Source organism: Lepisma saccharinum, chromosome 3 (assembly GCF_977018435.1).
Source record: "Lepisma saccharinum chromosome 3, izLepSacc3.1, whole genome shotgun sequence".
In the NCBI taxonomy this organism is placed as follows: Eukaryota; Metazoa; Arthropoda; class Insecta; order Zygentoma; family Lepismatidae; genus Lepisma; species Lepisma saccharinum.
In genome coordinates this window covers 80856208-80883993 of record NC_139231.1, presented here as the reverse complement: position 1 = coordinate 80883993, position 27786 = coordinate 80856208, and the positions used below count along the sequence as shown (strand labels likewise).

The 27786-nt window shown below is 36.9% G+C and overlaps 1 protein-coding gene across 1 annotated transcript; it reads right to left on the bottom strand.

Annotated features, from left to right (window-relative positions):
- Positions 1-535: 535 nt before the first annotated feature.
- LOC145985860 (uncharacterized) lies at positions 536-27641 on the bottom strand. The gene is made up of 4 exons (XM_083119965.1): positions 27555-27641; positions 23783-23977; positions 8015-8186; positions 536-865 (listed from the first exon to the last, which is right to left on the bottom strand). The coding sequence occupies exons 1-3, from the start codon at positions 27567-27569 to the stop codon at positions 8022-8024; spliced, it is 375 nt and encodes a 124-aa protein (XP_082976091.1). The 5' UTR covers positions 27570-27641; the 3' UTR covers positions 536-865; positions 8015-8021.
- Positions 27642-27786: the final 145 nt, after the last annotated feature.

Here is a 27786-nt window from a genome sequence, read left to right as displayed (position 1 = left end):
TAAAAGTTAGCTGTGGTGAACCAATTGGTAGGGCATTTGACTGGGGTGGTTGGGTGATCTTTTCCAACACTGTTTTTGAGTAAAGTGGCTCTTGCGCTCACAAGTCTCTATAATCAATAGGTACTTGTTTTTATTTGGAGACAACCTTGAGGGGGCAAAGTTACAGGTGGTGGAGCATGATGGTGATTACATCATTTTAACTTTGCCCGAGATTGTTCAATATGAAGATGTGTCACGAACAGCTGTTGGAATGTGTTCAGATGCTGGATAATAATTTTTAAAAATGAAATTGCATTTTCACCTTTAGAATGCTAAAGTATGCGTAGTCTGTAATTAAATTGGTTATTTTTGGTATATTTTGGTTTGTAAAGTCAGTAATTTTGATTTTTTGACTAGTTTCCGCCCATGGTACTGGACAAGTTGAAATCCAGATTTCTCAGCAGCATGTATTTTTCAACACAACACATCAGATTTTTTCAAAATTTATCATAATATTTTATTTACCATTGTAAAAGATAGAAACAAAGTTTTTAGTATTATTTTCTTTATTGTTTCTTGAACTTTGAAAATATAGATAAAGTAACTAAAATTAATTGATACCTAGAGTTTGTTCACCTAAACTTTGACAGAAGTTACAGAAATGTCAATACATTTTAAATAGGACAATACACCATAACTTCAATGTCTTTTAGTATTCCTTTGTTGTATTTATAACATATTTGGTTGTATTCTACTACAGTTCACATGACAAGCACACAACAAGACTTTTTCTTTGCCAGTTTCTCACTCTCTTGTGCTTCCATAAATTTGAATTGAGTTAGTTAATGTGTCTTTAAAAAGAGGATTGAGAAGCAACATGTGTGGTCTGGAAAAAAGTACATAAAGTGATAGCAATTATATATGTTCAAACTTAGAATTTAGTTTTAAAAAGATAACTGTTTATTATAAGTATTTAAAAATTTGCTATTGGGCATGCTTCTCTCACCCAGAAACATACCAGAGTCCTAGTTATACTCCAAGTAGTTACAGTAGGAATGAATGTAATATTTGCTGATATTGATAAAGCACAGATCAGACACAGTTCGTGAATTGTTTTCCTGGGAGTTCACCAATGCCCATGATTTTGGAGAAGGGGAGAGGAGTTACATATATATTTTTTACTAGCTAGACATCATTTTGATACATTTTCCTGCCTCTGACGTTCTTTTTTCAGAAATGCAAGCCCAAAGAGGGAGGTTATGACCCCACTGTATTCAATTTCCGCAAATAAGATTTTCTCAGTCAAACAAGTGAGATGGGGGCTTCTCCAGAATGTTTTTATCTGGGAGTATAAAGTTTTATAGTAGGAATATACCAATAAATTAAGTGCTGAAACAATAAATTCTGCTTTTGGAAAATTTCAGGTTGCAAGGGAAAATAATGAGAAACTGTTGGGAAGATGTTTGTGATGTGTTTATGAATCACTGGCCTAAATTATTTCACACAGCCAAAATTATAATGGATAACATATTAATTGTAAGCTATACCTACAATTTAAACACCTGAAACCCCTTGATTGAAACGTGACAGTTTTATTCACATTTAGGGGGGGTTTCGACAAGCACCTAATTTCCTTTCAACGCAAGGGGATGTTTCTTTACGTTAATATATCCATTTCTAGCTGTCATTTCTTACCTGCACAGACAGCAACACCTACACACTATCAAATTATGTTACCTAAGCATAGTCCACCCCCCGCTTCACTCAAAGTATCATTTAATATTTTTAATGATTATCCAAGCACTTCATAAACTTTTTTAAAAATTTAGACTGACAGGGTCGTGCCTTCCAATCGCACTTTTCTGTTACTTTCGCGGACCTGAAGTGTTTCCACCTTTAAGGGAAAACATCTGAATGCATGCACAAATTATTTTACTTTTATTTTAATTCATCTTCTGTAATTCCAGCTTTCTTTCATTCCTACTCATCCCATCTCTGTCACAAGCAGATATTGTGAGAGATATTTGGCACATAAGTGATGCAAAGATAAGATTGAACATGTCACGATCGGCTTCAAGCTTAAACACTGCAAGCGAGAAGGCATCTCTTTGGCCGCACGGACGGTGCGTACTGCGAGAGCACGAACTGCACATGTCCGTTTTCGTGAATCAAAGATTCGGCAGTGTCCATTTACATGTATTTTGCCCTATTCACACCTCAAGCTTCTGCTTGCCACCCAGTGCTTTTACCATGGCAAGAGTTGTCCTGCGAGGGTTTAACTGAGAAACTGCAGCAGCACGGCTGGCTTGAGGTTTCTCTTTTGCAGCAAAAGAATTCGTTGTGTTGTGCCCTCAAAGACACTACGTACTTATTACGTAAGATTTTTTGCACAAAGGTAAAGATATTGTTTGTTGTCCATTTTTGAAGTGAATACCGTACATTACTGGGGGTTTACTGCTCCTGTGCGCTATAGGACCAACTGTGCCTGGCACAGATTCAAAAGTTTACTGATGCTGACAACCAAGAACACTTGTACAAAAAAAACCTTTTTTTTCTGGAGGAAAAAGTTCTGATTCCTATTGCAAATTTTGCGCTGATTTGAAATCTGTATTTAGATTTTCTCTGTCGGGGATAATTTACAAGAAATCGTAATTTTAATTTTTTCGAACATTCTTGCAATTTTAAGGTGATTATTGAGTCAGCTCATGGAATAATTTAATCAACATTTTTCTATACCTAGTATATTATGTTTAAAATTTATAAATCTGATATCTGACACAATATTTGTGCACAGAATTGTTACATAATAGTTATTTTACAAAAAGATAATAAAATATTTGCATATTATATTGCATATAATATTATATCCATGCTCTTTTTCCTTTGTTAAACATGCTTCAAACAGTGCATTTTGCTGAGGTTCTCTAATTTGAGGTCCCACAAAACACCTTCCTTTCCTTTTGCTAGTGAAAGACTAGGCAATTTGTTTGAAAGACACTTAAAGTCTCTTTCAGTTATTCCCATAGCCTTTACAGATTGTTTAGTAAAGCCCAGCTTGGAGTGAAGAGGGGGAAGATTAACATCACACGCTGTACATTTTTTCTCGCACTTGCCAATTTCTTTGAGGCATACATCTTGCTGTGATGTCAAGGGTCCCGGGTTCGAATCCCGCTCGGGCTTGGTTGTTTGTGAATGTCCATTCATCAATTTCATCCTTTCATCACTCATCCCCATCTTCGCAAATTAGCCAAGAGGCACAAAACGCAAAGTAAAATAAACTAAATCAATCAATCAATCTTTGAGTCATATTATTTTTTGTGTAGTGGATCTTCTGTATACCACTTGCAGAGGAAGCAGGTATACGGTACTTTGTGTAGCCCTGCTGCATCCCCAATATCATTGCAACTATCTTGAAGTCGCCAACCACTTATGCTCATTATATTTAATGAATTTCTGGGCCTTAAAAGAATGTCGGTAAGGGTGGAAAAGAGTGGATTGATCTCGCCTAGAAAAGGGACAGATGGAAGGCTTGTGTTGCTGCAGCCACAAACCTTAGGGTTTAAGAAGGCTAGAGAGTTAGTTAGTTAGCTTATAATATCCCACAGGTTTCTTTGAGATATTAGAAAAAACGTATGAATGTTCATTACACCATTAACGTAGTTGCAGTCAGTCAGTAGGTGGTCAATTTCAAAATAGGCAATAAAAACATTACACATTTGCGAAGATTTAGTAACGTTTGTGCTGTTGTGGAGAAGGTTATATTCATGTAACCTGAAACCCAGCAGTTCTACCTTTTGTTTAAGACTACGTCACGGAATAAATTATGTAGATCTGCTTGAGTTAAAAAGTATTAGATTTGTGCACTTGTTGCCTGATGCAGACGGTTATTTTATGATTTTATGTGGAGATGAAGGCAGTTCCTCATTGTACTTTCTTCACTGCCATTGTGGGTTTCATTTGTTTGTCCAAGGTACTGGAAGACTTTCCGAGTGTGGCACTGGTCTTATTGCAGAAGGTAGATTAAACTATGCATCTCTCAGATTTCTTGTTTGTAAATCCCTGTGTATTCATCAAACAAAAATATCAATCTGTGATGAGGTGTTTTGGTTCTCTCAGTTCTCTCCATGCTATGGGTAAAACAAACAATATGGCATTTTTAACTTTCCATCAATTAATCAAAACACGCTGCACAACAGATATGTGGTGCCCACTCCTTATCCTGGTCTCCAAAGTCCATTCCAATGTAATGTTTGCAGAATATTTTAAAGATAGATTGAATCATCCTGTTATGCAATGCAAAGGCGAGCTCTCCATGGTTGTAGTAGAAGCTATCTAGTTGATTTTGACAGGCAAGGTGTATCAACTTCAACACAAGCTGCAAACACAATGCTTAGTATTTTGGAAATAACTTGCAGGTACGCAATGTAGCTTAGTAACAGAACTGCCAACATCTGAAATAGAAGCTCAGAAGCAGATGTTGCCAACTGGTTGTCTGACAATTCCCTGTATTTATCATGAACTGTGAATCTGAGTAAAATTAGACTTTATTTGCTTATAACTAAAAAACTGTCCCTGATAGCGAAATTCTAATTACAGATTTGAATTTCCCATACCAAAGTCCTTCAGAAAAACTTACATTCACATAAGAAAAAAGACCTTTGTAGAACAGTGTAATCTACCAATCTAATGATAATCTTTCAAATTTTCCATGAACTCCTGAATGGTTTATGCATTCCCTTAACTTGTGTACCCAGATAACCAAATAAGAAAAAGGAATGAATATTTATACATTTACAAAAATTAAGATACATGAATTATCTTTAGCGTCATTTTGTACTAAGGTACAGGCTCTCTATAGAATATTGGATAGGCAAAATTATTGGTAATTTTACTGATGCTAGTGACCTTACATCAGAGGGGGGGGGGTTGGAATAGGTATAAAATAGTCGAGAGAGGCTGGATACATTGCTTTGTTAGCAAACCAGGTATTTACAAAATAGAATTTCAAGAACATAATTTTTCAATTCTTTGTTCAACATAAAGTTGGACCGATACTGATAAAGTACCTGATGTAAAATGTAACTATACTACTAACCAAAACACCACTGATCAGATGTAAAATTGTAAATGTTATGTGAATAATTACCCTCTAATTAATGCATGTAATCAAGTGACTGCAATAGATTTATTATAGAATAACTGCAAATTTAGACATTTGCTTTACAAAATCAGATGTGTATTATGCCTTTATACATGTTTTAAAAAATGAAATGCCAGAATTGTGTACTAAGTTGTGGATTGTTTATAAAAATGTCAGATTAGTATAATTAATGATTTTACTGACAGAGCTATGTAAACCAATACTGATGGGAGTACCGAATAATTTATCCCATCTCTTATTGTAAAATAACAATAATTCTATGTTACAGAAAAGTATTTTGATTACCCATTACTCACATAAGAATTTCAAATCTTTGCTCAAACTTCTCATAAAATCGAGGTTCCACTGTCTGCGTGTCTATAGATATATATCCTCAACTATTAAAATTAAATGCAATGCTGTAACTTTATCTTATCTTTTGAATGAACAATCTAAAATTTGTCATTTTGGAGGCACATAGTGGTTCGGATCCCACTTTAAACTGTAGGTCGAGTCCCGATTAGCCTTACTGTGCATAAAGTGGACTTAAAACACCAACTCAATCAATCAATCAATAAAATTGTCATTTGCATAAAAATTCAAGTATTATACATAATTAAGGCAGAAGGTATTTTTACAAATTGTTCGTTTATTTTAACTTTTTGATTTACTTGTGTTTTGTATTAAGTCCCAACTGTGACACCAATAATAATAATAATAATAATAATAATTTCTCCTTTTCCTCAACTCTACTAGAATATTCAAAAGTCAATTACCTTCTCTCTTTGTCTTAAATAATTTATTTAATCATTTGACAATTCACAGAAATTAGAATACATTTCTTATTAAGTGAAAGGCAGTTTGTGTCCCACCCGTGACACAAAATTCTTCACTTACAGCTATAAATCTGTGAAAGTATTTTAAGGGTAGTTATGTTTAATCAAAAGTGCTAAGTTTCATATTTAACTGCACAGAAACTGTAAGAAAAATGTTGCTTAACTATCGGTAGAATAGTTACTTTCACATCAAAAACGTAGTCTGTATGTCCCTTCTGTGACATATGTCAAACTCTCACAGACACTAGAAAAAGTCAAAATTTTTACAGACGCGAACTACATCATCAGTAGAAGAAGAAAAGGCAGAACCAGAAGGTAGAGACCTGCAGAGTTGCCAGGTCTGGATCGAATATGCAGAAGTACGGAAGGAACACTGTTCGGTTCACCAGGCTCATCTAAAACTGTGAGTGGTGAAATGAGGTGGGGACAGAGGAAAGGTAAGGTTGGGTGGGGGTCAGGATGTGGTGGGGAAGTTACTGGGTGGCCTTGTTCAGGCCAGATGGTGTAGTTGCACTCATGGCTGATAAATAGGCCCTCTCCCATCTTTTGCGAACTTATAACAGTAAAAGGTTATTTGGACTTTTTGTGTCACAGTTTCATTGACGCTAGAACTAGAACAGATTTTTCCACCTTTACTCTTCTAATTTACATTTTGAAACTGCTAAAGAAAACCCAAGGTTCCTTTACTTTTTTATCACAAACTTCCAAATTAAAGCAGTTAACAAAATTTTAATTTGCCCTGGAAAGCTGGAGGGTTTTGTTTTACTTAGTTAAAACTAAACAAAAGTTACCTCCAGTTGCCTTAGATTAATCTTAGGTTAGAAACTAAAAGTAACATATATTATTAAACAGAAAATAAACTCTTATACCTGAAAATAAGAATATGGTCGACCTCTACTTATGAGAACTAACTAGCTTTGCGAAGGCTTTTACTTTTACTCCGATCAACATTTCGATACAAAAGTACATATCTCGAGAGCTCTCAACGCTAGGGGGACACTTTTTGCAGAAGCTCCTTGATATCTTGTTTCCACTGCTGCGGCTTCCTACCGAAGTTCTTCAACGTATATCTTTTCACTTCTCCCACTGTAAAACTACCACGAAAAAACAGTCTGTAATGAAGTAAAAATTCTCCGCGCTCGTTTTCCAATTACGCAAACGTTCAAATGTCCGGAAGACAGGCCACTATTAACTGTCAACTAATCAAACAACTCCATAAAAACTGTCCACGAATAACTGCAACTTGCTGCAGACAGCACAATCAAGTTCGCAAAGTTTCTCTTTGCAGAAATCTCAACGTCAACTGCTGCATGCAAACTCCTGCAGCCAACGTGCAAAGTAACGTGGCCTTCCACCCGAAGACTCAGCAAACACTGCTCGAAAACATCACCACATTTTTCTTTATCCATGTACAAACTGCGTAGTAAGGACAGTTCATTTTGCCCGAGGGGTGTTAATATCTGTATCCTCCTTTTTCTCGGAAGAAATCATCAGTCCTCAATATAATCTGTTATAAACTGAGGCGTTGGCAGATTGGGGTAAGGGATGGATGATGGCTACCCAGGAGCAGATGTTGTGATGGTATGGACGTCCAGGTTGTTGGTGGAGGAGAGGTGGTTATTGATTCTGAGATTGACGGCAGTTGATTTTCTCCCAGGTAAAAGTCACCACAGATGTTGCAGGTGAGGATAAGGTTTGAGGTGTGGCAGGAACCTGAAGGGTGTGAGGTGAGATAAGGAAGGGGCAGGTATTGCACCTACTAGGGTTGCATTTGTGGGCAGGGGGATGTTGGTTGTGTGGAAACTGGGTGATGTGGACCAGGATGATGTTTTGAAGGTTGGGAGGGTTTGGAAACAACTCTGGGCTTGTTGGGAGAGATGTTTCTGGTTTCGGGTTCACTGTGGAGAATGGGGAGGAGGGAGCAAGCATATTGCCTGTCTGATTTTGTTGAGGTTGGAGTGATATATTTGGTGACGAGTACAGGAGGGTTGGTGTGCTCCCTCCACATAATTTACTCTATATCTTATACTTAATAAATAATATAAAAAAGAATAATTACAAAATTACTAATCGGCATCAGCTTTTTTTCCACGTTTAGCTTTTGGATATGCCAAATCACCCCAAACGTAGACACAATATACTACTCCAAGCCAAATAAGCAGCATATTGAGGTTGTACAATGCTTTATCTTTGCTACCTGCTTTCAGATGAATAGGCAGACCATCATCCACCTGAAATAGAAATTTATTTGTTTCAAAGAAGGTTTACAGAGTGATAAATTTGTGAATACTATTTTAAGAAAGTAAAGCTTATGCTTCATGCAAATATATTTATTATAATGAAATAATAAATACACTAGGACAGATTAATCGGTACTATATTACAGGGTTCCCACTAACTTGAAAAGATCATTGAAATCATTTGTTTCCGATCAGTGAAAAAGTTGCAGTATTTTCAAAATACATCCAAAACCATGGCAACGGTCAGGAAAAATTAAGTGTTTTTTTTTTTAAATACTTGACAGAATTTTGTGATGAAAGTAAGTGGAAATTCATTTATTTACACAAAACAGCTTATTGATGGGAGATATTCTACATAAATATGTCTTCATATCAGTGGCGGTCCCTCCATGGAACAGAGGGAACAGGCTGTTCCCTCCTACTTACTGCGCTTTTGGGCTATTTAAATTATTTATATTAACATAATAGAACACTTCTTTCTCCCGAAATCAACGTTTCCAAAAGTAACACTGAACAAAATCTTTCACCGTGGCTGGACGTTTGTTGACGTCACCTACCCCCAACGCATCATGGTTCTCACCCCATGCTCTACCATGGTCTCTTAGTATCATGCCCTCTACTGTCTGAAGCCGAGTATTTCCGACCAAGGCCCGAAAGTAAACGATCCCCACGGCACCACGGAAGCTGAACGCTCAAGCTGTTCCCTCAGATAGATATTGCGGATTCACTTTTCTTCCAGTTTTTGCTATGTGCTGAAGTTTAATCGCGTCATAAGTGATACTTTTGAGTGTAGAAAGTCCATAACTTCCTAATCTCGTTGAGAACTTGCGTCTGACATTCATAACGAACTGAAAAAATCTTCTACAGTCTAAGCGTCTGCTAAATGCCTTGGCTAAACGCTGCGAAATAGCTTCCGAGGGAACAGCTCACATCCACCTGTTCCACCAACCCCAAGACCAAAGTTCCAAGGCACGTAGCGGCAGGACAAGAAAGCGAATGTTGTATGATCGACCGGCTGAGTACGAAAGCCTGTAGTTCATTGAACTTTGCAGAAAATACAACAAACCAACACACATCCTAACTGAATTAAAAACTAAAACGAAATCATACACAAGGCATTTTCAAACGAGTTACTATAACTCTGTAAAATGATTAACTGGATATTCTTCCAGTGGCAAATTATATTGTTGTCCTTGTTTAATCCTGAGAAGGGAGTCTGGAACAGGTCGGGTTTTGTCACATTAACAACTTCTGCTAACAGGGTGGCTACTCACCGGGAATTTCTTGAATTCCGGGAATTATGAGTGAATTATTGGCTCCGGGAATTGTGCGTGAATTCTGCTTGAAATTTTCTCCGTAGACATGAAAAATTGCAACTTTTTAAAATCCCAATTCCATTGAATTTATACATATTTATTAATGACCTGAAACAAGTTTTTCACAGTTTAGATTTTATTTTTATCAAGGAAGAAAAAGAAAGCTGCGTGGAAAATGAAACAGAATTCTCCCAATCCGTTTACTTTGTTAGTGTTCTTTGCGGAACAATCCATCTGATGGACGGAAGATTATTACAAAATAATATATCTTGAAGTTGATTAGGTAAATTTAAAATTCTTATAGAATTAACAATTTTTCGTAGATTACTATTTCCCGTAACATTTGTGACTTGTATTTGTAGATGTATTTATAGTCCCTAGTAGCACTGACGTGCCCAGGATTTTTGCAAGGGAGGGGTTACCTATGCTTTTTCTTGGTAGTCGGCCCTCATTTTGTTATTTTGTCATATTTTCCTACCATTGACGTTCTTTTTTAGGAATATTGGGCCAAAGGGGGGGGGGTATAACCCCCACCCACCCCCCGGGCACGCTACTGCCGAGTAGCTATGTGAAATGACAAATGTAAACTCTGCGCCTTAAATTATATATATGTACCGTCCAAGTGAATTAGAATTATTGGATTCATTGGAATCGCACAAACCATATAAGCCTATTGTTAATATAAGAATTTGTTTGTGTGTATGTGTGTGGGTGGTGAGAGACAGTAAAACCTTAGTTTGAAATAGATAAAACATCTGCTTGAATTTTTGTAAAGTTCGCCTTGAAAACCGGGAATTATACTTGAATTTTATTATGGTCCTACAGTAGCCGCCCTGACTAATCTAGCGAACGTCATGAAAAAACTCAACCATCTGCGTGCCATTATTGCATTGAGGAAGTTTGAATTACAAGAATACTCAACTCTATGAAAAAACGTCAACTTAATCTACGAATAAAGAGATGAAACAGGTCACGACAAAATATTATTTTCTTTCTCTGATGACTCATAAATTTATATTATCAAATTTTTCTTTGTTGCGCATCAATAATTTTATTTTTAATGTTTTCTTTATATTATATCACATTTGCTTTAAAATTATTATTGTCATATAATTTTAACGTGCCTCATGTTTGTCACTTCTGACATTTCAATAAGCGTTGAATTTTACTTGATCTATTGTATTATATGAAGACACCCATGCGAGGGGGAGCAAGTGCAGGTGACCTGTTCCCCTGCCTGATTTATCACCGCACGCCACTGCTTCATATATTTTTTTGTTCATTTATTTTGAACAGTGTTGAGTAAACTTGTTGCCTTGAATAAGAAGTTCAGTTTCACACTTGTAACTTTGATATTAGAATGTTAGAACACTGCAGAATGGCCTGGGAGTTTATTCTAAATTTGTCTGGGAAATGTATACAAGTTGGGGATTTTTCTTTTTCTTTTGTGCAAAAATGAGTGGGAACCCTGTGTAAGTATCACATAGATATAGGCAAATATGTGTATCACTTTCACAGAGTATACTTATCCTAGAAATTATGCAAAATTCAAACTTCTTTATCCTTTGCACAAATTTTGTAATGATGTAATTCTTTAATATTTTAGAGCAAAATCCTTGGTAAATTCATGCATGTGATTGGTTTAAAAATTGCACACTAACATTGGTCAATATTTTGAACAACTCAACTCTGCCCTAATACATACATATAGAAAATTTCTTAAACAAGGTGGTGCAAAAAGAATGCATGTTTTTAGAATAAGTGTAACGTTGTTGATTTTCAAGAATCAAACGTTTTACTAACACCAAACCCATCGGTAAGAAATGCAGTTTGGATAGGTATACATTGATGATTTAAGTATGGAAGATGATGTTGGAAAGATGACATCCTTGTTGCTGTACACACATCCGGAGCCTCTCCTCAAAGTTACACATTACCCTTGCCAACATTTTGTCTGGCAAAGCGGCATTTTCTGCACATGCTTGGGAAAAGCAGTGATCAGAACGCTACATTTTAAAAGTAGCTTCGCTACAGCTACAACTACTCTTCCAAAATGTAGCTTCGCTACAGCTACAGCTACATTTACCTAAAAGTAGCTCGCTACACTACTCCTGTTCGCTACTCGCTACTTTTTGCGCTACTTCTGCATAAAAAAAATGAAAACAACCATATGGGTATTTAAAAAATTCCCTACTACTGATAAATAAATTCTGTTGTTATCATGATTCTAGTCATTCGATAATTTTTATAGCAGTGTTACTTCAGTTTCTTATTTTTACTATAGTTTTTGAGAATACCATACCTATGCAAGTGGCATATCAATTCAAATTTGATATATGAATATTGCAATTAGGGTGTTACACAAATTAATTATTACAACTATACACACATAAAATTTGGTAGGATTACGTATTTATGTTCACATCAACATATTTTTCTTGAGAATAAATATTTCATTTTTTATAGACTGATATGAAGCCAGCATTTTGAATGAAAAGTACCTGGAGCCCTTTGACTACAAAAGGGGCCCCAGGTTCGATACCCAGTGGTAGCACATAGTGGTAGGGTCCAGTCTCGATCAGCTTATCTATGCATAAAATGGACTCAAAACAAAAACTAGGAAAGACGCCAAGTTGGTAGGATGAGATCCTCCTGCTCCTCCATTCCCCCCACACTTCATCATTCATCATTCTTCCTCGTTCTCACAATTGGCCGAAAGTGGCAGAAAGCGACTATAGAAAAGAGAATAATAATTACGTACAAAGCAGAGACTTGGACAATGACATAGAGAAACAAAGAAAAGATGCATTCAGTGGAGATGAAATTTTTAAGGAGTCTTTTGAGGAAGACTAGAAGGGATAGAATAAGGAATGAGGAGATCTGACAGACAGTGGGTGTAGTGAAGTTTCAGGACAGGATAGATCAGGCACAGATGAGATGGTTCGGACACATGAAGAGGATGGATGCAGAAAGACTACCAGTAAGAGCTTACAATGACAAGGAGTGGGAATAAGGTCAAGGGGAAGACCAAGATGTCGGTGGAAAGAGCAGAGAGTGGAGAGTGTTATGAGAAGAGGACAAGATTGGAACACCGTGGAAAGAGAGGAGTTGTGAAAGACCAAGAAAAAATAGAGAGGCTTGACTTCTATGCCGACCCAGCCAGAGGCAGGAAACGGCAAAGGATGATGATGATGATGTTATGATTAGCAAAAGTTACAGAAAAGTGACGCAAAAGTAGGAGAAATACATAAATTTGAAAACTATGTATATTAACTAAAGAAAATTGTCGTTTCTGCAGGAAAGTCAATAACTCGTACATAATTTTTGCAATATGATAAAATTATTGAGGAAACTGTCGTGTAAACCTGAGTGCTCTAAACGTATTGTAATTTTAAAATTTGTGAACAAATACTATCGCGAAAATAATTGTAATTCCAGAAACTCTATCATTCATGTAACTGTAATTCCAGAAACTCTATCATTCATGTAACAATAATTTCTTGCTGGTGAGATCCTATATACTGACGATGGATGATCAATGCTGTTAACGTACTGAGCCATTTATTGCTGGCACTATTCCCTTGTCAGTGCAGTGGAGAATCCATCACTCATTTTTGCACTGCAAGTTGTGTCTTACACAGCAATTAATGACACTTTGGTGTCTCTTACACCATGAATATCCACAGGATTTGTTCCGAGGGTGATGCAAACGAGTCATTTTTTTCCAGTGGTGCAGCAAACGAGGCATGTTTCTCCCTAAAAAACGTAGCTGTTAACAGGAATATATTCATATATGTCAGTTAGTTATCTGGATATCTGAATTATTCATATACTAATTAAATAAATTACGCAGATATCTATAATCTACAATCTAGATAATCTGTATCTCCATGCAATAGACTGTCTTTATGAAACTCCTGCAAAATTAAGGGTTACTGTCAATTTTTTCTGACGCTGTTGCCACATTCAAAATTCACCTCAAAATGCTGAGAAAAAATGTAGCTGTAGCGAAATTTTCACTACAACTACAGGAATTTTGTAGCTTAGCTACCGCTACAACTACAATTTTCAAAATGTAGCGTCGCTACAGCTAACGCTACAAATTTTGTATCTAGCTACAGTAGCGACGCTACAAGTAGCTCGCTACTTCTGACCACTGGGGAAAAGGGAGGTCAACGACCAGCCCATACTGCCTGTGAGTATTGCAGAGAGTAGTAGTCATGGAACGTGGAGCATCACGTTTTTGCCGTGGAGCAGTTCTTTAGAAACAACGATTCTGTGATTAGTGTTCAACATCTTTTCCATCGACAGTTCAATGTTGCACATAATGGTGAAATCCGTGATCGTAACACTATGCTCCAATGGGTGGAATCGTTTCGCACAACGGGATCAGTTATGAAGACTAAATCAACTGAACGTCCCCGTATGGCTCGTACTCCAGAATATGTTGAGAGTGTGAGAAAGGTTGTGCTTCAGAGTCCTCGGCACTCCACTAGGCATAGTGCTCCAACTTTGGGTCTGTCTCGTCGCTCACTACAGCACATCCTACACTGTGAGTTACATGTCCATCCATACAAAATCATGATTGTTCAAAAGATGCTTTCAAGTGATTTTGTCCAACGCAGAATGTTTTGTGTAACCGTGCTTGAAATTATTGCTTCTGATGGTGATGTGTTGATGAGTGATGAGGCACATTTCCATTTGGATGATTATGTCAATAAGCAAAACTGTCGATATTGGGCAGTGGAGAGCCCACGAGAATTACACCAGAGACCTCTTCATAGTGCCAAGGTGACAGTGTGGCACGGCATTTCGAAAGTGAGGATCGTTGGACCTTACTTTTTTGAAGAAGAGGGGCTACAGTGACATTGACGTTAGAGCGCTATGTCGGTATGCTTTGCAATTTTTTGGATCCACAACTTCTACGTTGGGGACAACATGGTAGACATGAGGTTCCAACAAGATGGAGCCACCGCTCACACAGCAAGGCTTACAATGGCAGTTCTGCGTCGAATGTTTCCCCACCACGTAACCTCACAGTGTCTCTTGGCCCCCATTCTCCCCAGATTTGTCTGTATGCAACTTCCTTCTCTCGGGGTAACCTCAAGTCGAAAGTCTACATTCACAAACAGTCGACGAGTACAGCTGAAAGTTGCCATTCGTGAAGAAATTACAGCTGTGCCAGATGAAATGTTCGCAAGGCAATGCGGAACTTTAAAGAGAGGCTCTGGATGTGTGTACAGCAACAAGGATGTCATCTTTCCGACATCATCTTCCATACTTAAATCATCAATGTATACCTATCCAAACTGCATTTCTTACCGATTGGTTTGGTGTTAGTAAAACGTTTGTTTCTTGAAAATCAACGACGTTACACTTATTCTAAAAACATGCATTCTTTTTGCACCACCTTGTTTAAGAAATTTTCTATATGTATGTATTAGGGCTGAGTTGAGATCACTTTGAACCAATTCCCACTGATACTGATGCTTCAAAATTATAATAAAGTTGTTCAAAATATTGACCAATGTTAGTGTGCAATTTTTAAACCAATCACATGCATGAATTTACCAAGGATTTTGCTCTAAAATATTAAAGAATTACATCAGCCAATTTTTTGTACAAAATTTGTGCAAAGGATAAAGAAGTTTGAATTTTGCATAATTTCTAGGATAAGTATACTCTGTGAAAGTGTCACATGACATTTTTGTCGACCCTGCAAAAGACCCAAATGCCGCAAAAGTATCAGCTGTTATTGGTAAATAAATTCTAAGTGATACTTTCTGATAGCAATACCACTGGTATCGACACATCACATCAGTATTGGTATCGGCTCAGCCTTAGTGTGTGTCTGAACTAGATTTCACTGTTGTACTGGATAAAAATCACCACAATATTTCCTTCAACAACTAGTTTCAGGTAGCAATCATCCACCCCCTACCCCAATCCACCAACACATCAGTGCGTAAAAGATGGGCGAGGGCCTACATATCAGCAACCACACCTTCAGCCTGAACAAGGCCACCCAGTAATTTTCCCCACCCAGACCACTTGCACTCTTCGACAAGACTGTCTAGAGAAACACATTTTTTTGACACCGTCTACAACTTCTTTTCTGGACCTGGCAGGTCACGTGATCGCTTCGTTCTCGTCATTTTGTTTCTACACCTGAAGATGCAGCTCGTGGCCACGAAAATTTAAATTGTTCCTGTCTGGTGAGTGTTTTCTCTTTCCTCTTTTGCTTGGTTACATATATGTATCCAGTGGCAGATCCAGAGGGGGAGGGGCACAGGGGCATGTGCCCCCCCAAAAAAATGCTCGAGCAAATTAACTCGTAATATCTAATTTACAAAATTAATTAAAAAAATCTTATTAATTATGTGTACACTTTTGAAAAGTGGTGCACTCGGTTAAAAATTGCTGAGTGCCAAACATCATTTGAAGTTGGTGCCCCCTGTGCATTGTTGAAAGTTGGTGCTCCCCATACACCAATGGAAGTTGGTGTCCCCGAACATCGTTGAAAGTTGCCATTGAAAGTTGGCGCGTGTCGAACATCGACTATGTTTCTTTCATAAATCATTTGTAAAGTTTCTACCTGTTCTTTGTCCTGTCATGAAAAAATCAAAGGGCGTGAAGTAAGGTTTAAAGCACATTATCCTACCCAACACTATATGCAGGTGGTGCGATCAGAACTAAGCTCCCACTTATGCAACAATGTTCTCAAACAATGCAACTGTCTACGTTGTTTATTTATTTTTGAGAAACAGCTGAATGTAGAAGAAAAGTTCTTGTCAGCTTTTTAAGACAAAATCTTACGTAAGTATGAGTATCCCTGTGCATTAGGTGTTACATTTCTTTGAACATATTTGAAAATCATTCCTAACTGAGGTTCATTGTTGTGAGTGAGAAGTCAGTTTTACCTGTCTGTCACATCCAGCTGGTGAATTGTCGAGCGTTGAAGCAAAGCAGTTGTGGTGAGAAACGTTTTAAACTGTTGCTTGTTGACAGTCGTTGCCCGTATTTGAAATTGCTAAGTGCTGCGAAGAATATCACAAAAAAGACCTAAGCAAAATAGTATTTTGCATTTCTTTAAGAAAGTAAAACTCAATTCGGAAGAAGACACAGAAGTTTTAGGTGAAAAGCAGGAAGTGAAAAGTAGTTCCAGTGAAGAAAATAACAACATATTGTGATGTGCAGATTACTCACTGCTAAATGAAAATAAATCGTTAAAAAGATCAAAGATCAATTACTTACGTGTGTGAGTACGAAATGTCGATCAAAACATCGTTTCAGAGGTCAAGATTGCCTCCTTCAGGTTGATGCATATTCTTAGACACCTGACACGGTACTACTACAGTAGTCATTCATTCTGTATGGTAGTATGGGTACACCGTTCTTTTAGAATTATCTTTTAGCTTACATGGCACTCTTAACGTCATGTAATTTTAAATTATATATCCCAATATCCTTTTTACCTAATCCTGGATTTATTTTTACATATATGACGAAGTATTTTATATACTGAAAAGAAATACCTGAAGAAGCGTAGCTTCGCAAAACGTTGTCTGCAAGGAGTGTTACGACTATTATACTCTCACGTAAGTTTTTTATACTTTTTATACTGTGAATGCAATATCCTTGGATTCCTCCCGTGGATTATACTTTCCCCTATATCTTTCAAACAGGGAAAAATAGAGCTTTCCAGCACAAATGACTTAATGAAATTTTGTGGCTTAGCTATAGTGAAAAACTTAAAGGCTGTGTATGTCGCATTTGTGTTCTTTTTGGGAAAGAAGAAGGTGGGGTTAATTCTGTTAAGTTAGGAAAACTTGTTACAGAGCCACTGTGTTTTTACCAGAAAGCAAAGGAAGAGTTTCGGGCACATGAGCAAAGATAATACCATAAAAGAAACGTATTGTGTAGTCTTTGTTTCCTTAAGTTTATGGAAGGGAAAAATGAAAGCGTTGATGTAGCTATGGATTCCAGTTTAAAAAGGAAAATAGAAGAAAATCGTGAAAAACTTATTCCTATTGGTAAAACAATAATATTTTGTGGTACTCAAAATGTTCCCCTTAGAGGACACAGAGATGATGGATCAATTTATGTAGATGGTGACGAACAGCTTGAAGTTAACACAAAAACTGTTCGAGAAGGCACATTCAGAGCATTGTTGAAATTTATGATGGATGATGGTGATACAATTTTAGAAAAGCATTTGAAAAATGCTCCCAACAATGCTGCGTACTTTCATAAGTAAAACCTCTCAAAATAACTTAATTGAATGCAGTGGAACATTAATTTCGAACAAAATAGTAGAACAAGTGAAGAAGTAGAAATACTTCAGTGTTCTTGCTGATGAAACCACAGACTGTAGCATTAAAGAACAGCTGACTTTTTGTGTTCGCTACTTTAATACAGGTGAATGTAGAGTTGAGGAAGATTTCCTTGGCTTTATAGAGGTTACAGATCTGAGTGGGGAAGGACTAGCTCAGACAATTATAGAGACGATGAAACATTTGAATTTAGACATTGCTTTTCGCAGAGGTCAAGGTTATGATGGAGGTTCCAATATGAGCGGAATCTACAAGGGTGTTCAGGCTCGTATTCTTCAAGTACAACCAAAAGCATTGTATACACTTTGTGCCAATCATAGACTTAATTTGATTCTGACCAAGACTTGTAGTGTTCCAAATGTACGAAATGCTGTGGGAGCTATTTCAAGTATCGCTAAGTTTCTATGGGAATCTTCAGGAAGAACTCATTTACTAAAATAAATGATAGATGAAATGTTTCCTGGCACTTAAAGTACAACAGTTAAGACGTTATGTGAAACCTGCTGGGTAGAACGCCATGATGCGGTACTACATTTCCTTGAAGTGCTACCTTCTTTGTTTTGTGTCCTTGATGAACTAAGCTTCAAGGCAAGAAGCACTGAGGTAACATCTACAGCTCATTCTTTAGCCCGGTCGATCTGATCAATTCGAAAGTATTAGCAAAATTCCTGTCCATTACTCTTCCTTTGTCTATCCAACTACAGAGCAAGCAAATGGATTTAAAGCAATCATCAAACTTGGTTCAGCTTGTTTACTCATCTCTATTGGATATAAGAAAGAACAGTGCTCAACAGTTTGATAAAGTCTTTCAGGAAAGTAAAGCACTTGCTGAAGAGCTGAATGTTGATGTAAAAATCCAAAGAATTGCACAGAATCAAAGACATAGGTCAAATATTCCCTCAAAGAATGCCATCTATTATTTCAGATGTGTTGTGTTCATCTCTTTTCTGGATTGTTTAATATCTGAATTTGATTATAGATTTCAAAGAAACCAAATTGAAGTCTTAAGCACTCTACAGAAAGTAATTCCAAAATTCATTGTTGAAGAAGATGAATCAACTAAAGATATAATTGAGGCAGCTAAATTTTATGACGATGATGTGCAGTCTATTTTAGCATTAGAAGGTGAACTCAAGTTATGGAGACAATTCTGGTTATTGGAAAAATCTACCCCAGATAATCCAGCAGAGACGTACAAATTTTCTTCCTTGTGTCCAAATGTTAGAAGTTTGCTTCACCTGTTGTGTGTGATTCCAGTCACAATGGCTACAGCACAAGCCTTCATTCTCCAATCTGCGAAAAATCAAGACCTACCTTAGATCTACAATGGGTAATGAATGATTGAATGGTTTGGCTCTCCTGAACATCCATGAAGACAAATACCAAGTGAAACCAGAGGAGGTTATTGACATATTTGCAAACATTCACGAAAACTACAGCTACAGTATTTGTAGGGTGAGTTAAATGTCTTTAGTAAGTTCCAATTATTTGACGATTGAAAAGTTAAGCTGGTGTCCAAATTACTAGCAGCTTTATCATGTATCATGCATGTTACTGAAAAGGACTCAGGTGCTACATTAAACTAATTATAAAGCAAAAAAGAATTAAGAAATGAAGTAAAACAGACTGTTTATAATATGAAAATACTACTGTAACTTGTGCGTTTCTGTGTTCGCAAGGAATACGCTATTTTTAATATATTGTTTTCTTTTACAACATAATTTTTAAATATATTTGTTCTTAATAATGTAGCCGCATGCTGTAATTGGTACTTAAAGAAATATTAAAGTATAAAAGACTTGTTTCACCATGGTAAACTTTAATTTAAAGTAGTACTATAATCTTCATTAGTATTTATGTGTACACTGTTGGAAATTGGTGCCCCCCCCCCCCCCAAGCTGACAAATAACTGGTTATATAGTGGGACCAAAACAAATGAACCTTTGGCCAGAAGCCTTTGAGCTTCTTCCAATCCATCCCTTCAGCTCGGCCTATGGTGAAGCCTGCTCCAGTCTGTCCCTCTCTTTTATGTGCAAGTACAATGCAGAGCAGAGTGCACATGGTTCTGCATTGGTTCTTTTGCTTGTGGTCCCACTAATAGTATGCACTTCACTTTGAGAAAATTCAATAAGTTTTAACACTGATTCAATGTGGGGTGCAATTTTACTCAGATGTGCTGGCAGACTCGTACTGCTTTTGTTTGGATTTAAAACCGTGTGGTGTTAATTGATTAGTTATTGTTGTGTGTAATTTATTCCAGATTGAAACCACGTTTACAGAATATGATGTCTTGAAGAAGCTGTACTGCATTGATTTGTATAAGTTTGTTGTGTGGAGTGTGAATGTATTTGAGCATGTGATATTAATTTTCTGAATAGATAATCTGGTTTACTTATGTTAAGAATCTTGTATATGTGACAGTGATATCATTAAGATGTCTTCTTTTAGACATTATTAGTATTTTATACTTGTTCAAATGCAGCAGGATATGTTTGTGTCTTCTTATATTCAATGCAAATCAAATACAAGAATTTTGCATCACTTGAAGTTTTCCTTGTATCTCTTAAATGAAACCACAGGCCCATAAACTTTGTCACTGTAATCAAATAGTGACCACTTTAAGAATTCATCAAGCTATAGTTTAACTTTTTAAGTCAGATAGTTTTGAAACATATGTAAATTCCTCACATTATAAAATGCTTTTCTACACAATTTGATGTGTTCTGTTCAAGTAGGGAAACTGTCAGTTATCAAATCTAGTTTTTTTAATAATGTTTTATTCAATATTCATGTTCCACACATTTTCAAGACTGGTCTTTATATTTGTTATTGATTTTCAGCTCCCCCCAGTAATATTTGTTGAAATTTGATCATAGATCCATTTGATTTGCACCAACTGCATTTTTTCTTTCTTTTCTTTAAATTTTGTGATTCAACACTTTAACGTCATGTCTGAATGTTCTTTACATTGGTAAGCATAACTGCATGTCATCAGCATAGAAAAGTAATGTGCATGTTTATATTGCTTTAGTAGTATCTGTGGTGTACAGTGAAAAAATAATGGTCTCAATATTGATCCCTGAGGTGCCCCAGCTTTTATTGGTCGAATTTTGAATATAATACTCTGATGCAAGGCATTTGTACTCCTTAAGATATGAATTGAACTATGGGCTAAAATTATAATAATGGCATTTAATTAAGTCAAAGGTTGTAGTACATTGACTTTGAAAAACTGATTGTAGCTCTGGTAATACATCATTCACTTCGACATATTTAGTAGCTTTTTGATGCACAATAATTTTAGAAACAACTATCCACAAGCCTATTGATCATCGATCACCAAGGCCATAGACGTGCGCACGGGGGGCAAGGATGCCTTGTACTCCCGCAGATTTTTCCCACCAAGGGACAAGCAAAGTATTTTTTCATGCAGTAAATTACCCCAATAATACTGTAGGTTGCCCCACCCAAAAAAGACCACTTGAATTTGAAGCTATCACATTAATGTAAATTACTGTGACTGAAATCAAATTATACGCTTGAAATATATACTTTTTATGTTGACATTCGATTTCTAAGGGGTAGGTGTGGCCATCATTTCCCCCCCCCCCCTTTCCAGATGTCCATGTTCCTACATTATGATACTAGTATTATATTAGTATACTTTCGCCTAGAAATTTAGTGTGAGGAATCTTATTGCTGTTATTAAACAATATTATTTATACTCGTAAAGTAAATGTAAATATTTTCAAGCCAATTAAAGTTCAAAGCAACTACAAGGGAAGGGAGTGCAGTGGCGCAACCACAGGGGGGCGATGGCAATTGCCCTCCCCAACTTTGGAAGGAAATCAATTCTAGGGAGGCAAACATTGAGGTTAAAGAAGGTAAGATTAGTACAATCTAAGAGTATCAGGACAAGAGGATTCTCAAGATGGAATTAGTTTTCATGTCTTTCTTGCATTATTTCTTCCAGACAGCCAAGAGTTCCTTCAGGGGGCCACAGAGGGGCAAATGCTCCCCTCGATATCAAATTTAATACATATAAAAATACATTTCGTAAGATTTTCTTACAGCCTTGTCAAGTTCAGACATTCAGAGCCATAGCTAGGGGTCGGCGGGAGTTGATCCTGGATGCCGAACGGTCTAAATTAAAAGATTGTAAAAGAGAATGCCATGGTGCCCCATGATATTTGTGGTGCCATATTAAATCAATATTGTTTTCAGTTTGCAAAAATTTGGATCTAAAAATTTTCTTGCTCCCTTTACTTGTAATTTTGTTGATTTCTGTAATGCACTGTAAATTACCAGAGAGAGAAGTCATAACTACTAAGTAAGACTCTTGCTGCTAAACAGTGTTGTCTTAAATGCATGAACATCATTGTTTGGAGGAAAAGGAGAGTGCCATATTTTTGTACAACTTTTCTCTTCGTACACTTAATAATATAGAAGAAAAAAAGTATAATTCAGAGCAAATTGACTGACAGTTCTAATACTTTGATGCGTATCATTTCGCTCTAATTACTGCTTGACACCTATTCTTCATAGAATTAACCAGTTTCCGACATATTTTTGAGCTTATTTTATTCCACTCAGCTTGCACAACAGTTTTCAACTTTGGACTTGCCTCTTCAAAATTGTCCGTAAATGCTCAATGGGATTTAAGTCTGGACTTTGAGCTGGTGTTTGTAGTAGTTTGGGCACATTCCATATTAGCCAGTTCATGTTAACTCGCACCTTATGTTTACTGTCATTGCCTTGTTGAAATCTGTAGATAGGCGGCATGTCCATTTTTTGGGCACTCTGCTTTACATTGTTCTTCAATATGTCCAAATAGACATATGCATCCATCAATAAACTGGATAGTACCAACACCTTTGGACGACATACAGCCCCAAATCATTAATGACCGACCACCGTGTTTAACTGTTGGAACTGTGTTTATGCGATCATTGTCTTTATTTGATTTTCTCCCAACCCTATTTATCCCATCTGACCCGTATATATTAATCTTGGACTCATCTGACCATATGACACTATCCCAAAATTCCTGGTCCTTGTGGATGTGCTCTTTCGTGAATTCCTGCGATTCACCTTATTTACATACGGCCTCTTTCGTGGTATTCTGCCATGATATCCATGGCTCAACAAGCCACATCGGACAGTTTGATCGGACATCATCTTGCCAGCAACATTTTCTACTAACGGTCGTAACTGATGAACACTTAGTCGGGGGTTTTCTCACACTCTTTTTAAAATAAAGCATTCATCACGTTTATTCAACCATCTCTCTTTTGGTTTTCTTGGCACATTCTGTGTTGAACCTTCCTCTCTAAATTGGTTTACTATGTATTGAACTGTGGAGTGTGATTTATTGACTGTTTGTCCAATTTTTCTTAACGAATAACCTCTAAGGGCCAAATTTATAATAACATCCTTCAGATCGGAACTAAGTTCCTTCACCTTGCCCATTTCGAACACGCTGATAGATAGACGATGGGCCTACAACAATACCTACGCCAGCATTCCACTTGACGGGGAGTGCATCTGCATGTTCAAACTTGTTACGAAGTTGCAAACTGCACGAAATCGCCAGAATAGCAGTGGTGCTGCATGCGAGGAAGATTGAAACTCTTGCCTGTATGAATATCAATGTTGCATGAAACAGTGTGTTTTTCTCTTTTCACACAAATTATATGATTTGTTTATATGCTTTGAACATACATTTTTATTGACATTTGTTGGTGAAACCTTTATTAACATTAATTTCCAGGTACATATGAAAATTATTATATTTACTAGTAGATATGACATTTTTTCCTCGGAAATTCTATGTGTACGAATAACAATGTTACATATTGTGTGTGTACACACACACGCAAAGACTACACATATACTCATTGTAATGTCTACTACATCAATTTAATAATTTATTCTTTACCTGAAATTTTTTCTGGGTTTCTTTAAGCTTGAAGTAACCAGGTGCAATTTGCCCATCTTTACCGCCTTTACCACCACCTGAATCACATGGCTCATCACAGAAAATTCTCTCCATCTTTTTCTGGCAGGGCCCAGACTCTTCAGCACAACTCTTTTTAGCAAACCGTCGGATTGCAGGCAATAAGCGCCCAGATGCCTGAAATGGAAGATGATAAGTGTACAGTCACAGACACTTCTGGTTTGTAGCAATCTTATTGAGTTTCAATGGGATAGTTACAACACCGAAATGTAGGTGACTAAACATCAAACAATTATTTTGTTTCTAATTTACTCCAGTAAAAAATATGAAAATCAGAAAATTGGTTAGAGGATGAGTATATGTGCAGCAGAGGCACATATTCTAGGCTACCTGCGAAGCCCATGCTCAGAAGAGAAGAAAAATCGATCGGAAAATGTGCATAAAATTGTTCATTTTAAGAAGAAGATGGCGTTTCAGGAGTTGGCACACTTATTTCTTATGAGTTGGCAATCTTGTTCACTTTCTTTGAAATTCGCGATACATAGAAAAGCATGGAAGGAGTCCCATGGGTTTAACATGGTGGTCATCTGGCATGAATGCCGTCAGTGTTTACGAACCCTCTATTCCCAGTGTGGAATCTTCACAGGAATGGGGAATTTTGGAGTGGGGAAAGGGGTGGCTTATGATAGGTAAATTCCCTCTCTGGGCCAAGCACACCACTTGCAGACAATTAGGACAAGAGGAAGAGGCTGCTGACATTTTCAAACAACCAGACTATATGCGAGGGTGAGGGGAAGTTAGGGAGTTCGTTGGCTATTCGATTATGGTTTATGCTTATGACCACACCTAAAAATAACTGGCAAACGACAGTGCCAGGTACTTTTGTTCTGTAGTTCGAGTGGAATTACGTTGGGTTCATTTCCTGGTGCGAGGAACTTTTTTCTTTCAAGGCAGGTTGCTGTGTAGTGTGGGGAGTGAATGCATGTATTATATGGCCCGACCCTGTGGCCGAGTGGTTAGCACATCGCGTTGCGACGCCAAGGGTCCCGGGATCGAATCCCGGTCGGGCTTGGTTGTTTGTGAATGTCCATTCATCAATTTCATCATTTCATCACTCATCCCCATCTTCGCAAATTAGCCAAGAGGCACAAAACGCGAAGTAAAATAAACTCAATCAATCAATCAAGCATGTATTATATTTTTGTGAATGATATGTGCTGTGTTGTGTAGTGAATTAAAATGAGTGACATAATTAACGAGCAAATTACTCGGCTTACATATGAGGATAAGCTTCAAATCGTTGTTGAATTTTTATTTTAAGTCCACTTTGTGCACAGAGAGAGGATTGGACCTCTAGTTTAATGTGGGAATTGAACCACTATATACCTCCACTGGGTATCAAACCCTGTTACCCCTTTGTTACAAAGCAACGACGTTGCCCCAAGATTCAAATCGTGAAGATAGGTAGGTCTCGGACACTCCAAAAGAAGTATACAAGGTAAGAAGTTTATTGTATATTTTATTCTCGCGTCTAGGCCTACATAAATATTTCACAATATCACATCACTTCAAAATCCCGAAAAATGAACAAAAAAGAGCCCCCTTCCCCACAAGCAAAGCAAATTTTTGTCCATTCGAACATTATGATGTATTGAGATAGCCCAGATTTTGTACCCAGTATACACCACTGATGTGCAAAACTCCCAAGTTTACCAGCAAACAGAAGAGGTATCATGGCACTTTTGAGAACAGTTTTTCTGTGGATACAAGTAGTGTCACAGTATTGATAGTATTATAATTACAGTCAAAAACTTTATTTATGAGCTGATATATCAGAAATCACTGACACAGAATATAATCCCTCTTCTGTAATAGAAGCTGACATTTCCTTAAATTACATTGATAAATTTAGTTTATTTTGCTTTGTTTTCCACCACTTTTGGCTAATCACAAAGATGATGATGAATGGTGATAAGATAAAATTGCTGAAAGGACTATGACAAACGCACATGGACAGAACACATCACAAGGCCTACAGAGGATTGGCTGTGGGCAGTGGCGGTGATTAGGGGGGGCAAGGGAGCAGTTGTCCCCACAAATTTTTGCCACTTTTGCTCCAGCACTATGCTAAACCTTGTATACAAAAGGAAATATACTGTCTTTGCAACCCCCCCCCACCCAAAGTTTTGAACTTTGCCCCCCTTCTGGTTTTGGAACCCAATCGCTGCCACTGTTTGTGGGTCCAGATGCCAGATACTCATTAGTCTGCAAAATGCAGACCATGGTGTACTACATGGAAGAGAAGATGATATTTGGGTCAGCAAGGGTCACCCACCCCATACACCTCTTGAATTACATTAATGTTTTTTTATTGATATCCATTGAGTCATAGTGCAGTGTTCTAAATTATTGGCTGAGGTTGGGTTCATCTAGCTAGGCTATGCAAAGTCCAGAAAGTAAAATATAAAAAACGTAAGATAGAACTCCATTAGAAATTATGCATAAAATTGTTCATTTCAACAAAAAGATGGTGCTTCAGAACACCTATGTTTCTGCTAGGAATTTATCTATTATTATAATTATTATTATCATTATCTGGGAGTGAAGTCGTAAGGTCATTTTAAGGGGTGTTGGAGGTTTGTGGATAAATCACTGGCTTCTGCTATTAAGAAATCAGGTGAGTAAGCTCATGGAACAAGGGAAGAAAATTGCTTCAATTAGGTTATGTTTGGCCACCTTAATTTCAAGTATGATTGTTTATGGTAATTTCAGTCAGACTTTGTAGGGTGGGGTGAGGTTAGGTGGAATTGGAATAGGGTTTTATTAGGCTAGGTTTCTTTTGGTGACTTTAGGTTTGGTTACATTAACATACTTTCAGTGAGGCAAGAATAAGTTTGTTTAGGTTAGGTTACATTATATTGGGTTTGCTTATACTGTCAACAAGGTTTGGTTTGTTTAGGTTAGGTTGGTTGTTATGAAACATAAGTCTTGTAGCTTTGGTTAATATTTGTTTAGTTAAGTTAGGGTTGTTGTGCAACATGTATATTTGGTAGAAATTTAAGCAAAAAATGTAGGCTCGACCACGACTTGAACCTGGGTTTCTGACATACTGTGCTATTACCCTACCAACAGCAACCTAACTAGCCCAGGTTTTGTCCATTTTTCACTGTTGCTGTTTTACCTGTGTGGAGCTGACAGAGGTCAGTGTTATGTCAATGGTATCTGTTGCCTTTGAAATACTGATGACATCAATGGTGCCTAGTTTCTCCCAGTGTGGAATTGTAAATTGCCTTACTATGTACTTGGCACATGCAGGAGATATATAAATTTAAGCAATGGCATGGTATGCCAGAGACTTAGGTTCGAGTCCTGGTCAAACCTTGATTTTTTGCTTACATTTTTATGTAGTACATCTCCTGTGTGTGTCAAATAGTAAGGTTGCAAACAAGATATAAAATTATTTTCCCCTTGAAATATGACCTTATTCTGCATTCTTGCCAAAGTATATTCCTTTTATTCAAGATTAAGTAACCTTTGATTCTAATGGGTTTTAGAATTTGTCCATTGAATTTTGCACTTTAGGATACAAAAATATAGTGTACACTATTTGCAGGTTTCAACATACAAATTAAATGTAACATCTAGTATTTTCATTCTGCGTTTTTAATCTTTGATGTGATTACAAGCTTTGTGTATTGTATTCAAAACTAGCTTCTTACTTATTGAAACTAAAATATGAAAAATCATTACTTACTCGTAGAAAACTCATCCTTAATATCCTTCTATATGTTTATTTTGTGTATTATTGGGCAAAGAAAAATAGTTGTTAACAATAAAAACAGTTGAAGGCAGATGCTTTCCTAATATTCATATTCATAGATATTTGAAATTTTGAATGTTAAACTGTTATCTAATATCAATTTTTAACTTAAAAATTAGCACTTTTAAGATATTGCATTGGAGAATACATTAATGTAAGAAGGAAT

What these genes read in the sequence shown, in the direction of transcription:
- LOC145985860 (XM_083119965.1), bottom strand. An exon ending in AAACCCAGAAAAAATTTCAG is followed by an intron (nt 8,187 to 23,782) that starts GTAAAGAATAAA and finishes TTTCTATTTCAG; the next exon opens with GTGGATGATGGTCTGCCTAT.